The sequence below is a fragment of the Rana temporaria genome, chromosome 8, assembly GCF_905171775.1.
Source record: "Rana temporaria chromosome 8, aRanTem1.1, whole genome shotgun sequence".
Taxonomy (NCBI): Eukaryota; Metazoa; Chordata; class Amphibia; order Anura; family Ranidae; genus Rana; species Rana temporaria.
In genome coordinates, this window is record NC_053496.1 from 85745105 (window position 1) to 85762403 (window position 17299).

The 17299-nt window shown below is 42.7% G+C and overlaps 1 protein-coding gene across 2 annotated transcripts in view; it reads left to right on the forward strand.

Annotated features, from left to right (window-relative positions):
• Positions 1-17299, forward strand: part of TBC1D12 (TBC1 domain family member 12) — a 132033-nt gene that overhangs the window by 98326 nt on the left and 16408 nt on the right. For both annotated transcript variants that reach the window (XM_040362138.1, XM_040362139.1), the window contains 5 exons: positions 2192-2309; positions 3197-3303; positions 3431-3511; positions 11517-11611; positions 13308-13379. In XM_040362138.1, coding sequence (XP_040218072.1) covers positions 2192-2309; positions 3197-3303; positions 3431-3511; positions 11517-11611; positions 13308-13379 — 473 coding nt within the window. The remainder of the gene's footprint in view (positions 1-2191; positions 2310-3196; positions 3304-3430; positions 3512-11516; positions 11612-13307; positions 13380-17299) is intronic.

The following is a 17299-nucleotide window of genomic DNA, read 5'->3' on the forward strand; positions in this document are numbered from 1 at the left end:
TCCTGTGATTCCCCCGCTGTCAGGCACTGGGATTCACTGGCCCGGGGATTTGAAATCCTCCTGGGTTTCTCTCCTCCGGCGCTGACCGGACATGCTAGATGGTGCTGACCAATTAGGGGATTAAGCCACAGGGATTTTAAATCATCGGACCGGTGTCTGACAGTGGGGGGGAATTGTGGGACTACAGTACAGCGGGATTGGGGGGATAGGGAGGGGTCCCAGTGCAAGTTCACCTTACAGATTTTCTGTAAAGGTGAACTTACACTTTAACCACTTGCCGGCCGTGTTCTAGCCGAATGACGGCTACAGCGTGGCCGGACAATTCTCGGACGTCCTCCCGTGCTGTGCATGGGCATCGCGTTCTGTGATCACTGTGTCCTCCAGACAAAGCTGATCATAGATCAAGGTAAAGAGTAGCTGCGTGATCAGCTGTGTCCAATCACAGCTGATCACGATGTAAGCACAAGTCGGTTATCGGCATTCCTTTCCTCAGGCTGGGTTCACACTGGTACAACAAACGCTCTGACATTGGGAGCAAATGTCGCATGACGTGTATAAATCAATGGTTTCCTATAAGAGCCGTCTTAACTGGTCCGACTTTGAAAAAGGTTCATGCACTACTTTGGTCCGACTTTGATCATACTTCAGCCCATTGAATATCATTGAAGTTAAGACAATGATCCGACTTTGGCATGAGACTTGTGCTCTGAGGATCTTGAAGTGGAACCCCATGCCAAATTAAAGAAAAAGTGCATAGAGTTCCCCCTCCAAGACCATACTGGAAGGGTCTTGTATGTATCTTAAGGGGAAACCCCATGCCAGAAAACGGCATGGGGTCCCCTCCAAAATCCATGCCAGACCCTTATCCCGAGCACGCAGCCCGGCAGGTCAGGTAATGGGGTGGGGACGACCCCCTCCTGAACCATACCAAGCTACATGCCCTCAACATGGGGGGGGCTGGGTGCTTTAGGGCAGGGGGGCCCTGCGCCCCCCCACCCCAAAGCACCTTGTCCCCATGTTGATGTGGACAAGGGCCTCTTCCCGACAACCCTGGCCGGTGGTTGTCGGTGTCTGCGGGTGGGGGGGCTTATCAGAATCTGGAAGCCCCCTTTAACAATGTAGCTATTTGCCAGCATATCATGGATCTTCAAATGTTTTTTTATCGAAGTATGACCACATCACAAGTATGATCCAGTCTCCAGCTGGTTGTTGCTGCAGCACCCATTAGTCTAGAGCTTTTTCTAGGAATGTGTGCAATGGGAATATGGATGGTTAGTTGAGTATTTAGACGTGTTGAATGAATATTGGGTACGTGCAGAGGGCAAAGCTTTTCTCTCCTAAATATTACACACAGGTTTTCACACAGATTCCCCTAGATTATACATAACTGAAATATGCTTGTACCACTAATGAAGTAGTGAAGAATGAACAAAATGAATTACTCTGTGTCAGGTCACCTGTGGCCAGGTGACAAGTGCACCCTGTAGGGGTCAGGGATGCACCACAGGGAAGTGAACCCTATAGCCGACTACTGCTGGCAGGGAGGAAGCGTAACCCAAGATCACCCAGGGCGCGGAGTCTAAGACCCAGTTTTGTATTCACCAGAGCCCTTGGTGGTAGGGATGGTCTTGGCCGCAACTGGGTCCAGGTCGCGTTCCCGGGATTCCTCAAGTCACACTCCGCAGGGAGAAGGGGGAGGCAGCCAGCAGGACAAACAGTGGTGATGGACAGGCCGAGGTCAGGGCAACAGGCAGACAAGGATAACCGTGGAACATGCAAATAGTCAGGGGCACAGGCAGACAGGGAAGTCGGGGACAAGCCAAAACGGTACACGGAAGATGATCGTAGCACTCTGCAACCAGGAACTAGCAATACACTGCAGACAGGAAGTAAGCATAGGAACACTGTTGAACAGCACTGCAGACCTGTAGAGTAAAGGTTAATATAGGCTTCCTGGGATGGACTAGGGTGGAGCCATACAGGAAGAGGAAGTGATAAGAAGGGAAACCAGAACAAGATCTGCCTCTAATGAACAGATGGAGATCAGGTAGGCAGACAGACTTGATGCATATTCATGACACTCTGGATCTTGAACCTTCAAAACACACATCAAAGATTAATTATAGGCATTACCATTCAGTACAAAAAATGTCCGCAACCTGTAAAGAACTATGCTCTATTTTCTCTGCAGAGGTAAAAGAGGCGCAGAGGAGGAAAAAACAAATGAAAGAAAGGTTCAAGCAAGAGGAAAATATTGCAAGTGCCATGGTGATCTGGAACACTGACATCTTACCAAACTGGGATGCCATGTAAGTGTGTTCATAGTGCTAGCTTGAAGTCCAAACAGCCAACTTTCTTTTGGGAAACACTTTGCAACCCATCAAAAACACTGTTTTGTAAACGGTTCAGACAAAAAATAAATTACAGCACACTTTGATGTGTTTGCATCTCCTGATGCTTATATGGTCGCATGGTTTTGGAAGCTGCTGTTTAAGAATACTTGTTTTTGTTTTGCACATCCCATGAATGTACAAGAAGACTGTACCGTAAAAATTCCTTACTCTGAGTTCATTGACGGACATAGCACCCACCCCTTTTTTTGAGGGGGGAGTTTATACTTACACTGCTTTGTGACCAACTGGCTTGCCTTTAGCAGAGAGGGGGTTTATATCAGCTAGGACTTGACCATAGGCGGCGTTCTTTTTCTGCCTAGTGTCCTACCCCCCTGTAGGTGGTACTATACCCCCCTGTAGGTAGTACTATAAGCCCTAGGGTCAAGAATCGGAAGAGCTGTGTCCTTTGATGAACTCAGAGAAAGTTATTTTACGCTGAGTAACAAGAATCCTGTTTTGTGTGGTTTTGTTTTTAAGCAAAAGGAGGCTAAAGATTTTATAGCAAAAAGAAAACGCCAGGAAGTGAAGATATTGAAACATTGGTACACATTTTGATTACTTTACAAAGACGTATAGTCTATTTATAATACTTTTCATGGAAGGTGTCCTTTTTCATTATGCCAGATTTAATTAATTTTTCACTGGTACTTATATAGGACAGGAAACCGCTTGATGTGATGCTGTTTATAGGAATTAAATACAACATAAACATATTTCTAAGATTTTTAGCACAACATATGTCCTACAACTGCACTGGGGGATGGCCGTGAATCAGTTGTATTAAGTCTTCTTTTTATGTTCAGGCGGAATACAAGAAGAGTGCGAGACCTCTGGTGGCAAGGCTTACCTCCTAGTGTACGAGGAAAAGTATGGAGTCTGGCTGTAGGAAATGAGCTGAATATTACTCCGGGTGAGCGAAACCTCTTCATCTGTGCTATGAACTGCTGTATAAATCTGAAATTTGATGCATGTGTACATCTGTACAGGTAATTTGTTATTGCCCTTTACACTAATGGCAATCTGTTTTATGCTTTCAGAGCTTTATGACATTTTCCTATCTAGGGCTAAGGAGCGATGGAAGTGTTTTAGTGAGACAGGCTCAGAAATTGAGATGGAAGGTAAATGCTTTGTTTTCACCTCTTGTCATTTAAAGGAAAACAATTTTTTGTCTAAAATTAATGTCTGCAAGGTAGACAGACAGAATAGTGTAATGATTCTGTTAAAAAACGAGTAAATACCTATTAAATTCCTTCATCCATATCACCTCTGGCATTCTAGTTTCTGTTCTCTCATTCACTTCCTGGTTTGCGGCGCTCGTTCATGTAAGAACTACATTTCCCAGTATGTATTGCGGCACACCCAGTAATTCACACCTCCTTGAAGTCTCTAACACGTAGAGAGCGTCCTGCCGCACAAATGTAGTTCCCAGGAGTGGGCGAGCACGTCACTGACCACCGCATTAAAGCCTCCCTTCACGGGGGTGAGTAATAATCAGACAAGCAGGAAGTGAACAGAGAAGAAATAGAGCAACTTCTGAGCAAAAATGAACAATGAGGAAGTGAAAAGAGGAATGTCTGCAGGTAAAGGATGCTTATTATGAAAAAAAAAATTTTCCTTTACAACCCCTTTAAGGTATCTATCCATGAGTATTGCATACCCAGTATACTCGATACTGGACTGGGCATTTGTAGACATTCATTCAGTGTTTTATTTTTTTTTTATTTTTTTTTTTTTTTTTTTTTTTTGAATTTCAAATCAGTTTATTGAAAGGCAGTACAGTACATAGCATGAGCCTCCAGCACAACCTGGGGCTAAAAGGTATACATACAGTACAGAGGCTAAGGTAACAATATTGTCAGAAGGAGTTTAGTGCAAGGACATCACATATACATGTAATAGGATAATTTCACCACTTTGAGACTAAAGTCTTCAAAAGGGAGAAAACGAGAATAAGAATGCGATCAAAAAAAAAAAAGGAATAAAATGGCACCTGGTACTGACTGCATTCCCGGCACCCCCAATGGGTTCATACTGTGCCTAAGAACCAGTGAATGCGTTCAGCTCGCAATGTGTGCCTAACTAGGGTAAGAATGGACCCCCTATCCCGGAATAACAGAAATTTCCGAGACCATGGGCCCATCCCAACGTAGGGATTAACCTAGCCTATTTCCATATTTTAGTAAAAGCATGAGACTCCTGACGAGAGCTTACTTAACAAGCAGTAATCTCCAGTGCTCACTATAACACATAAACATAAACAAAGAAGAGAGAAGATAAAGTTCTCTACTGTAGTCTTTTCAAGATGCAACTGCCTATCATACCTTAATATATTTATGGAGATATGTAAAGGAAAAGGAAGAGAAAGAGGGTAAGAAAAGAAACAGAGAGACAGAGGAAGACCAGAAAGAAAGAAAACATAGATTAGTGTCGCCAGCTACGGACTATATGATTCGCTCTATACGTCCCAATATCAAAAATAACAGCAATCCAAAAAGGATGGATATCCCCCACCTTCCCTTATCCTTATAACAAAGAGATGCCTATATATCTAGCCCAGGGTTCCCATACTGCCTCGAAAGATTTGGAAGAATTGAGTATTGTACTGACCATTTTCTCCTGGTGCATGATCCAAGAGATTTTCCTTTTGGTCTTCTGGAATGATACAGAAGGTTGTTTCCACGCCCCAGCCAGTGTGATCCTAGCACCAGTGAGCAAGAAGGCTATCAATTTTTGAGTGTATTTGGTGGCCTGTGGGACATTAACCCCCAATAACGCTATTTGTGGAGATTTGTCCACCGGTATCCCGGTCACCTTCCTAATGAGAGAGAACACTTTGTTCCAAAATCCCCTGATTTTAGGGCATTCCCACCAGGTATGCAACATAGAACCCTGGGCTAGGCAATTTCGGAAACACAATGGAGAAGTGGTTGGGAACATTGCAGCTAGCTTGCAAGGAACCAAATACCACCGCATAAATACTTTGAGGTTAGCTTCTATTAGAGAGATGTTGATGAGACCCCTAGAAGCCCTCAACCCTACCTCATGCCACCTCTCCATGGTCCATGACATCTGTAGATCCCTCTCCCACGCCTCCATGTAGGAAGATTTGGATGTAGGTTCTGATAATGAATTGTATACAATGGAAATGCCACCTCTTTGTTCTGTAAAATTGATGCACCATTTCTCATAAGGAGTAAAGTCAGGGGGATTTGGCTTATTTTTCCAGATTGAGTTAATAAATTGAGATATTCGGGAAAATCTATCTTTTTCTGTATCCGGCATTCCTAAGGTCCCCACACAATGTGCTAACGAGATCAGTCCCGATGGGGCAAGAAAGTGTCCAATCCTGTAAAGTCCCTTGTCCGACCACCAGCGATAAATTGTAGAGTCCCCCCTCGGATTAAAATAGGGATTTTGAAATAGATTAGCCAAAGGTTGTATGGCAGAGGTTATAGCTGGAGACTTCCGCAATTCGTCCCAAAGCCTGAAGGCTTGGGAGAGTGTAGGGGCCATAATGGCCGGTCTCAGTCTTTGGGGACACCAAAGCAGGTCATCCAGAGAAATGTGAGGAACTGCCTGTCCCTCCATCTCCATCCAATCCGGTTTCTCTCGACCGGAGTAGATAGAAGACAACTGAGCCAGCCGGGCTGCTTGATAGTAGCGAAAGAGATGAGGTAGTCCTAGACCCCCTTTAGTTATGGGCCCATATAAAACATTTTGGGGCAACCTGTATCCTCTACCACCCCACACAAACTTAAGCACCCTTCCCTGAAATTTTTTAAGTTGATCTTTCTTTATTGCAATGGGGAGAGATCTGAATAAATATAGCAGTCTGGGTAGGAGCGTCATTTTAACAGAATTAATTCTCCCTAGCCAAGATATTTTGTGAGTGGCCCATGTTTTTAGGTCCATTTCGAGTTTGCGGTACATAGGAGGAAAGTTAGCCTGATAAAGATTTTCAAATCTGTTAGTTAGATTTATCCCAAGGTAGCGAATGGAAGAAACAGCCCACTGGAATTTGAAGGAAACCTTCAGATTCTCTACCATTGTGGATTGCAAATTTATATTTAAAGCATGTGATTTGTTCATATTCACTCGCAATCCCGAGACATGTCCGAAAGATTCAAGTACTTTGCAAATGGCCGTCAAGGATGTATTTGGGGAGGTAACAAAAAGGAGACAATCGTCAGCAAACAAAGCACACTTATGAGTGTGTTGTCCACAACAAACACCAGTAATGTCTTGATTAGATCTAATGGCAATGGCCAAGGTTTCTATTGCCAATGCAAAAATCACCGGTGACAGGGGGCAACCCTGCCTGGTCCCTCTTCTAATCTGTATCGGATCTGAGAAGTATCCCTGTAGTTTGACCTTCGCCTGTGGTCCTGAATATAAGGAGCGCAGTAAACCCATAAAACTCTCTCCAAATCCCCACCTCCTTAAAACCTCAAATAAGTATGGCCACGATATAGAATCGAAGGCCTTCTGAAGGTCCAGTGAAAGGAGCATTCCCTCCTGGGGATGACCTCCATCCCACCCCGACTGCAATATTGAGACCACATCAATCGCCCGCCTGATCTGGTCCGGGCCCTGTCTCCCTGGTATGAAACCTACTTGATCTCTATGTATATAATGGGAAATGAACGAATTTATTCTGTTAGCCAAAATTTTTGTGAGAATTTTCATGTCGTTATTGATCAGCGAGATGGGTCTATAATTTTCAACTAATTCCGGGTCCTTATCAGGCTTGGGGATAACAGATATGAACGCTTCGTTCAGATGAGGGTGTAGGTCCTCCCCCGTTCTTTTGGAGTTGAAAAACCTTGTAAGGTGAGGGGCCAGGGTATCGGCAAAGCTTTTATAATAGGGGTTTGAGAAGCCATCCGGCCCCGGGGCCGAACCGCCCTTCAGGTTCTTGATCACCTCCAATGTTTCCCTCACGGAGATAGGAGCCTCCATGAGTTCCACATGCTCCCTGTGAAGGCTAGGAATAGGTAGCTTGGCAATATAGGACTGAATCTCAGGAATCCCAGCTGAGTCATCGGACTGGTAAAGTGTAGAGTAGAAACCTTGGAAGGTTTTAAGTATGTTTTCAGGGTTGAGGGTTGTAGTCCCGTCCCGAGTTTTAATTTTTGGGAGAGAGAATGTGCGATAAGTCGGTGATAGTTTGGTGGCCAGCATAGTGCCCATTCGATCCTTATGTTGGTAAAATTTTGCTCCGCTCCAACCCAGGGACCCTTCCGCCCTTACGGTCATTCAGTGTTTTATTTGCATGTGTGTATATGAAGCTGAACAGTTCAGCGAAGCAAGTAGAGGGTTAGCTGTCTAACAAATTTAGCATGCCACACTATTACTTTGTAATATTATAAGCAATGTTAATTTTAGTGAGAAGACATTTGCCATTTTTGGATGTCTGTACTTTACTGGCAGCAATACAGTATTTAAAAATTAAGGAATGGAAAACAAATGACTGGCAACACTCAAAAGGATGAATTAATTTAAATGTGCATGAACGTGCTGTCTTATTTGATAATGGCACTTTGTTGCCTTTTGCAACTGAGAATGCCTGTGTAAACTTGAGGTATTTGGACCTCAACTCGCATAAAAGGCGGACCAAAGTACTTTGAAGTCGGCACAACTTGAAGTCGCACATATATGAAAGGTTATCATTGGAAATCATGGGGAACAACTTGTCATGCGACTTTGAGGTCCCAAGTTGCAGGACAAGTCGCACACGTGTGAAAGGGGCCTTATTCAGGAAAGCCTACCCCACCTCTATCTAAAAACTGTACCCAAATTACCTTCATTAGATCTTTCCCCGCAGCTATTACCTTTTTATACCACCTCCCCCCTCTTTTTAGATTGTAAGTTCCACGAACAAGGCCCTCCCATTCCTTCTGTAATTTTACTGTCCCCCCCTCTGCATTGTAAAGCGCTGGGCAAACTGTTGGTGCTATATAAATCCTGTATAATTATAATAATTCACCATAAATCTGTGTACACACCCAAATGGAAATTAATTTACAACATTAAAATGACCAGTTAAAGTGGAATTACAACCCCAATTTAATTAAAAAAATGAATGCGGTAAAAAATCTACAGAAAAACAGAATGCAATGATTTGCAAATTTCAAATGTTTTAATCTGAGAAAATGTACAATTTCCAAAAAAAAAGCTAATTTTGAAATTGATGGCAGCAACACGTCTCAAAGTTGGGACAGGGCCATGTTTGGTGTAGCATCCCCTCTTCGTTTAACCACTTGCCCTCTGAAAGATTTCCCCCTTCATGACCAGGCCATTTTTTACGGCACTGCATTACTTTAACTGATAATTGCATGCTCATGTAACCCTGTACCCAAAAAAAGTGTCCTTTTTTTTCGCCCACAAATAAAGCTTAATTTTGGTGGTATTTGATTACCTCTGCGGTTTTTATTTTATGTGCTATAAACAAAAAAAGGCTAGCAATTAAAAAGAAAAAAAAAGCAATTTTTACTCTGCTATAAAACATCCAATAAAAAAATGTAGGTTTCTTCATCAGTTTAGGCCAATATGTATTAGATGGAAAATTGGAAAGAAACTGCGCTAAATACTAAAACAAGAAAGAAAGAAAAACTGCAATGAAATCGCAGTCTATTCAATCCGAGAGCTGCGATTACCATGTAAACAATGGATACAAAAAACAAACGGTGAAAAAAATATAAATCGCGCTACCTCTAAACCATGTGAAACAAATAGTTGAATCACAAAACACACAAAACTATGTGATATATGTTGATATAAATCATAAACTATGTGATATATGATGGTAGATATAAATCACTAATATACCAAAAAAACAAGAGAGGTTGATCGCCACTAGAGGGCACTATATAGCACTCTCAAGTCCCTCAATAACAGTGAAACAATGATAAATGAACATCAAAACATTTTTTTTTTAGATTATATCATTAGATCAATAAATATTAACCAAATAAAAATATATATAGACATATAAATAAAACAAATATTGTAGCAATAAAGTCCATAAATGTTTAACACATGAAATAAAAAGCACCCGTGCTCTGCGCCAAGTTCCAAAATCAGTTGAAAACGTGTCCAAAGAAAAGTGATGTATCCTCCACCGAACTATAGATTGGCTCCTTACCAAATCGCTATGATCCCTTATGACAGGGGATCATGAACAGCATATAATAGGTAGTCACTGCCAGTCTTGCAGTTCAGACAGATACGATCCTTAAAGCGGAGTTCCGGCCACAATTTCACTTTCTAAATATAAATACCCCTGTAATACACAAGCTTAATGTATTCTAGTAAAGTTAGTCTGTAAACTAAGGTCCGTTTTGTTAGGTTGTTACAGCATTTAGACACTTTATAAAATTGAAATTGACTGGGGCCATCTTAAGTGTGGGCATCATGAAGCCAGACTGTATGACTTCCTGGATTTCAGCCTTGCAGATCTAGCACATGCTCAGTGCTGCACAAGCAGTGTCAGATCAGGTTTCAGCACCTGTGCTGTCCAAGTCGCATGATTCTTTGAGACTGGGGAGTGCACAGACTCCTGGAAAGTTACACCCACTACATTCCCAGGAGTCTGTGCGGTGTAGGTTAGGAGGAAGCTTAAGCACCTAGGTGCAGGAAGTGGGAAGATTAACTAACTATTCTGCCTAGCAACAACACTTTGAAGGCATCTAAAAAAAAAAAAAAAAAAATTTGTAAAGGACTAATGAATTTTTTTTAAAACTACTGATGTAATGTTATATTTATGGGTGGAACTCCACTTTAACATTGGGTCTCATCCACAAGTGATTAAACTTCACCAACATCAATGCCTGTATGCTTTTTTTTTTTTTCTTTGTCAGCCTCCGGTGACCTATGTTAAAAATCTACTGGGAGGATTCGCTCTGCTCATCCATTAGGCTGGGTTCACACTTGTCCTACAACGGTCCTACATTGGGAGCTCATGTAGCATGACGTGTGAAAATCAATGTTTCCCTATGGGAGCCGTCTTAACTGGTCCTACACAAGTCGGTCCGACTTTGAAACTACTCCCTGTACTACTTTGGTCCTACTTTGATCCTACATCAGCCCATTGAATATCATTAAAGTAGGATCAAAGTAGGAGCCTTGTCCTAACCATCCGACTTTTGACATCTGACATGTGATTACAGCAGCAGTAAAAGGAATTTATCTCACTCTGGGATTGTTTTGATTGGTCAAAGAACAAGTCAGACTATCACAAAGTCGGATCAAAGTAGTATCCTGTTCATGAAAGTAGGATGGATGTAGGATCAATGTAGGATCAATGTAGGATCAGTGTAGGACCAATGTAGCAGAGCAAAGTAGGATCAAAGTAGTGTAGTAGTGTGAACCCAGCCTCAGTTCATTTAAAGTAATTGGCCTGTGGCAGAGGCCCTAGAGCCAGGTCTGTGAGAGAGACCTGTTCCTCCCAGAAAATCCTAAGTGACACTTCGGCTGCCAGGCTTGTGAGAGGGGTCTGTCCGGGGGCACTTTACCCACTCCAACTAAGAGTGGCGACGAGTAATAATTTGGTACTCTATTGAGCAAGGAATGCTCAATTAATATCCAGGCCTGATACAGCAAGGTTCTCCCTTTTTCATCAGCCTTTCTTTTTCTAATTGATGTTGGCCTGGAAATAAAGCATTGGAAAAACCTTTATTCACTGTCTGGACATTCGCTCACTGTTTTGGCTCACTGCTATCACCCCTAGACACACTGCAGGGTAACTTAATACGCCGATCCCAAAACAATCAGCGGCGCCTTCGGGGGTAGCGATACATACATACATACATACAGGAGTCACTTCCGCATATCGCAGCTCCGGTGCTGTGACTGGCCAGAGCCGCGATGATGTCACTCCCGCACATGATTGCCGTTAGAAGCGGCTCAGTGTGCCTGCGCGCCGTTGCGCCGTAGACAGCGGTGCCTTTCTTTTGCAAATATCTCCTAAACCGTGTAGGTTTAGGAGATATTTGTTGCACCTACAGGTAAGCCTTAATCTAGGCTTACCTGTAGGTTAAAGTGGTCTGTAAGGGTTTACAACCACTTTAATAGCAGTCAGTGTTTTATATAGCTGACATGTAGTTTTTTCTTTGTGTCTTATAGATGCAGGAGTGTCGGTTGCTGACAGGGAAGCCAGTCTAGAGTTAATAAAGTTGGACATATCCCGAACATTCCCATCACTTTATATCTTCCAGAAGGTAAAGCAATGCTTCATAATGTATTTCAATGCAAAGGACTTTTTTTTTTAAACTTTGTGGCCACTTATAAAAACTGGAATAAAGTAAAACATGACTAAATGTGGCGTAATTGTGCCCATAATGGCCAATATTAGTAATTTAAATGTATGTTGATTGGATATTTAACAGCTTCTGCTTTATTCTCATTTATTTTTCTCACTTTTCTAAATTGTCCATATGGGCAAGGTGTGTGTGTGTGTGTGTGTGTGTGTGTTTTCTTTTCTCTTTTTTTTTTTTTTTTTTACTGTTTTTCTAATTGACATTTCTCTCATACATGTAAAAGTCAAATTTTTTTTTGCTAGAAAATTACTTTTTCTAGCAAGCCCCCCAAACAAAATATTTTTCAAGTAGAGGTCCTGAAAAATAGAATGGTGGGTGTTGGAATTTGTTTTTGTTGCACAATAATTATGCCACGTTTTTTTTTGGGGGGGGAAAGGTACACGTTAATGAATTTTAGTGAACCCAGTCACAATATATTGCTCAACATATAAATTGTGATTTTATGCTGCGTAAATAGATGCCAAACAAGCCTTTATAGGTTACTAATTTAGAATTGCACAAGAAGTCTGGCCCTAAAATTATTGTTCTCGCTCTGACATGTGGTGTGATGGCTATTTACATATGCATGCGGACCTATTTTTATTATTCTCATCTATTTTTTTTTTTTTTTTTTTTTTTTTTACACTGTGTCTTTAAAAAAAAGACTAACCAACTTAATTGCTGTCAAAAGGGATAAACATCATCTCTTGTGCTAGTATGGGCCATAACAGGTCTTCTTTATAGAGAGATCTCGGGTTTTAAAGACCCCATATATGTTCTGTGGTCTTCAATGCATCTGATCAAATCAAGATCGGTTTGTTCAGATGCTTTCACAAGCCTGTATCCTCTTGTAAAGAAGAAACTGGAAGTGACAAAATTCTAGTCACTTTTACTTTCTGATGTTTCACAGTGTGAGGAACAATATTCGTTTCTCTCACTGTGTCCAGGGATGCCAGTGTCGCTGGTGGCATCATTAACGGGCTCCACGATGGGACAGCAAACCCGGTAAAGGGGGCAAAAATAAGTGGACCCCCTTCCACTACCTGTAAAAGTGATCCAATGACTGTAAACCACTAAATAGATCAGTGCCATTGCTGTATCTGCTGTGCATTGCCCATTCTGTGCCTGTAGGTGGGATAACGGAGCCTGAGAAATATAGCAGGGTGTCGCCAGGGAATGTACTTGGGGGTCTGTGGAAGTGATCCAGCAGCTCTACAGCTGTCAGGTTTCTTCCACCAGAAAGCTACCAGTTGCCTTCTAGCAGCCGGGAGTGTGTGTAAATCCCTGAACACGAAGGTGGGAAGGGGTGAATGTAAAGGGACAGCTATGCAACAGGTGGTCAGAACAGAGGCCAGAGCTGCTGACGGGTAAGCCATTGGGTGATTTTTAGTTTATCCATATTAAATATGGGTGAACTGACAGTAATGTGGCATACAGAACATAAAACATTGACATTTTGTTTCTTGTTGCGTGTTTGTTTAGATGCTTCAGTCTATTGGTACGCTGGGTAGTTGTAAAACTATACAGTATATGCAATGAATAAAGGCTTCTTCAGGTTTTTAGTTTAACAAATTAAGCCGGCATACTGACCAATTTACTCCTGCTTTTTTTTTTCCAGGGGGGGCCATATCATGATTTGCTTCACAGTGTGCTGGGGGCATACACATGCTACAGACCAGATGTTGGTTATGTAAGTGGTTATTTCAGCAGAGTGATGTTGATTTTATTGGGATCTTTGTTTAGTTATTTCTGTTGTACCAGATTCTGCTGTATCACTTTTTTTCTTTATCTTCACTCATTTTTTCTTCAGTCTTTTTTTTCAGTGGGTCATAATATTTTCTCTCGTTCATTGGTGGACATTTGCTTCTTCATTGTCTTCTTGACCACAGGGTTCAAAGTGGCACCCACAGCAGCAGAACACTAGGCAGAAAATAAACCTGTGGTTTTTATATTATTTCAGTTTTTGGGGAGCGGGGGGTTAAACTTTTTCCTGTGTGTGTTTTTTTTTTTTTTTTTTTCTGGGAATTTTTTTTTTGCGAAGATCTTCAATCAATAGCCAGCCTGGCTGAAAGGCTGGATTATCTATATCCAGTGGTCCCCCTCAGTCTGGCCATCAAGTGCACACCTACCTTTAGCTATGCGCTGAGTCGGCTGCGACCACCCCATTAGGGATCGGGGTGGCCAGCAAGTTGAACGTCTTTTAAGGGCACATATAACCACACACCTGATGTTCATGTCGCAACGCTACCCTGGCTGATGGGGGCCCCCCCCCTACCTAGGTGGCAGGCAGATCTCTCTATGGAGCGCCACCTACCTACTCCATGGGAGTGGTAAGTAGAACTCCCTTTTTTTCCATTCGGCAGGGTGCAGGTGCTCTTGGGGAGGGGGGGGTGATCAGTCCTGCAGGGTTCTCCTCCTCCCTTCCATGCCCTCTGTTGCTGCTGGACCTCCTGGGTCCCTCCTCCCCTACGCCCTAATCCCTCTCCCCTACCCCTCACTCTCTCTCCATCTCCCCTACTCCTCACTCTCTCGATCTCCCCTACCCCCATCTCCCCATCCAGTTGTGGGTTCCCAAGCATGCTGTGCAGGGCAGTTATCTGAGATTTCTGAAGGCTTTCCTTGGATTCTCCCTGATCTGAGAATTTTGGTGGAGGGTTTGTACATTACCCTGGGAGGGGTGGCACAGTGCCATTTGTTTGTGCTGTGTGTGACTGGCACCTTGCTGCTTGGAAGCCGGTGGCCATTTATTGAGGTCTGGCACCATGATTACTGTGTGGCGGCCATTTTCTTGGAGTCTGAAAGCCTGTTTACTATGTGGTGGCCATTTTCCTGTCATCCAATGGTGGCCAATATCTTGGTGCCTGGCAGCCTGTTTCCTATACTTATCAGCGACCATTTCCTATGGCCCAGTGGCATCTGTGTTGCTCTATCTGGATACCTGGATGGTGGGGGTATGGCAGCCATTTTCTTTGAGCTGCGTGGCTTTAGCCATCTTGGGTTTCCTTGGATGCGACCCCTCTATTTTCCAAACTGTCTTGGCTATGGTGCTTTGGTGTGTGCTGTGGCTTAAGTGTTTGTTTGCAGGCCAGACATCCATAATGGCTCATGCCCTTCATAGGTGAGTGCTTTTTCTGGGCTACTTTGGATGATATCATTAAGAATCTCACTAGAAAAAAATACTCCTTCATCTACAGTCCAGGAAGTGCAAGGAACCTCATCACAAGTGGGCCCTTTTTCTGCACACAATTTTTTTTTTTCATCCCTCTGGATCCCCAAAGGCAATAAATCCTTGGAGGTACCATGCAGTCATGGTCTCTTAAGCCCTCCTAAGCTGCGAACAAGTTTTTCTTGGAATGAAGAGGGTGTCTACGCTTGTTTGCAGCTCTGGAGCTCTATGCCTATAGCAGAGAGGGGGTTTATACCAGCTAGGACTGCACATAAGCAATGCCAAGATTCTTTGCTGCCTAATGTCCTACTCCTGTAGGTAGCGCTATAAACCCTGTGGTTAAGAAGACGAAGCTGTGTCCATCAATGAACTCAGGAGAAGGGGATTTTACGGTGAGTAACAAAAAATCTAATTTTTGCCAGTTTGTTTTTTATAACATATATGTAGTTGGTTGATTGTAAAGAAATAATCCTTTACACTTATGTAGGATTGCTGGTAAAGAAACCAGAAAATATCTGGCACTCAGTTGAAAATGTAGAAATAGTTTGAAGCAGCTATTTTGATTTTCAATCTGTGTTAAAAAGGTGTATTAAATGACAAGACTGAGCAACTGCTTTAATTGTGTTTTTTAAGCCTTATTTTTTTTACTGATAGATCTTACCTAGATGCATGCGTTTTTCATGTACATTGTGATTCACTTCATGTATGTTGTGGTGTGTTGGTGCCTTTTTGACATGCTTTTGCATGGAATTGATAAAAAATAGGCATATGAAACATGAAAGGATGTACTTTGAAACTACTTGTGCTAAAGAGGTTATATAAATGCAGAATAGACCCCCAGGGCACACCTAAACCTATATTCCTAAATCTAGACACCTGCAAGCTTGTGGTTTATGTATGAGCGTCTCTCCCCCACTAACAACCATGTCTTAGACCTATATCTTCCAAAATACACACTAGCAGCCATACATACAATTTATTTTTACCCACATACCACAGACTATATTTATTAGGGGTGTTGAATATAATCGTAGTAGTGGGTGCATCACGATTCAGCTGTGCGCGATTCTGCATCGATGGTACAACCGGCTTAATCGATTAGCGAATGACGTCATCCCGACTTGCCCTGCCTCTCCTGGGAAAGCGCTCCCAGCGTACTCTACTTACAGGTGTTAAACTGTGTCTTATTGAATCCCATCTTGCAGTACATTGAGTGCCCCACTGTACGTGCTTTTTAAAAAATATATGTACCTACATACCGCATTTCAGAGTGCCCTTTGGCGCTCATGTGACTGCCCGGCCCGCCACTCTTCTCCCGATTTGACAGCTTCAGCGGGCGGGGCTAAGAATCCCCTGCTGACGTCAGGCCAGGAGGGAAGCAGTGGCCTGGGCAGTCACATGAGCGCAGAGGGGCCCTCTACCTCTGCATGTACAGTGGGGAACCTAATGCACTGTAAGACGGGATTCAATCGCACAGCTTAACACCTATAAGTAGTGTACATAGCGTTTGTACTCTGTTTGCGCCTTCCACTATGTTCACAGGGCTGCTTGTCAGCTGCAAATCCTCCCGGCAGCAGTGTGTATTTCTTCTATGTGAATGCCTATACCCTGTAATGCACTGGATTAGTGCACATTAAGTGAGTGAGAGTCTTTATTTTTATTTAATAAAATATGTTTATACCTAAAGCACTGACATCCCCAACTCTGGACTCCAGGAGAAGACCATCACACCCCCAACCCTGCCATGTACACAGCACAGGGGATCCTCTACCTCTCATAGTCCTCATCTGCAGGACTCCATGATGACCATTTTAACATCCTCCATTTTTATTTTTAAACTCTTCCATCCTTCTGTTCCTATCCATGGATTCCTCCATCCCCAGACTCTTCCACCCTTCTTCTGTTCCTATCCATGGATTCCTCCATCTCCATCCCCAGACTCGTCCATCCTTCCGTTCTTATCTCCAGACTCCTCCAGCCTTCCATTCTCTATCCATGGATTACGCCTTCCCCAGAGTCTTCCATCCTTCCTTTCTTATTCATGGATTCTTCCATCCTTCGATTCCTACCCCTCCCTCCATATCCTGGACTCTTCCATGTCCTTGTCCTGCTATATGCAGGGGAGTGTCCTTATCTTCTTTAAAAAAAAAAAAAAAAGAAAGAATATCAAACATTGAGTTCTTCTAAATGCTTGAATTTTTTATTTATTTTTTGGATGGAAAACATCAGCAGTAATTGTGATGTATTGCAGAATTGAATCGTTGACCAGATAATCATAATTGAATTGTGGGACCAGTGAAGATGCGCACCTCTAATATTTAACCCCAGCAGCGATATGTGAATTTCTTATTTTATTTTTTTCTTTGCACTCCATATTTGCCATATTTATAGGGGTTTTTTTTTTTTTTGTTTTTTTACTCTCCTCAGAAGCCACATGACACAGT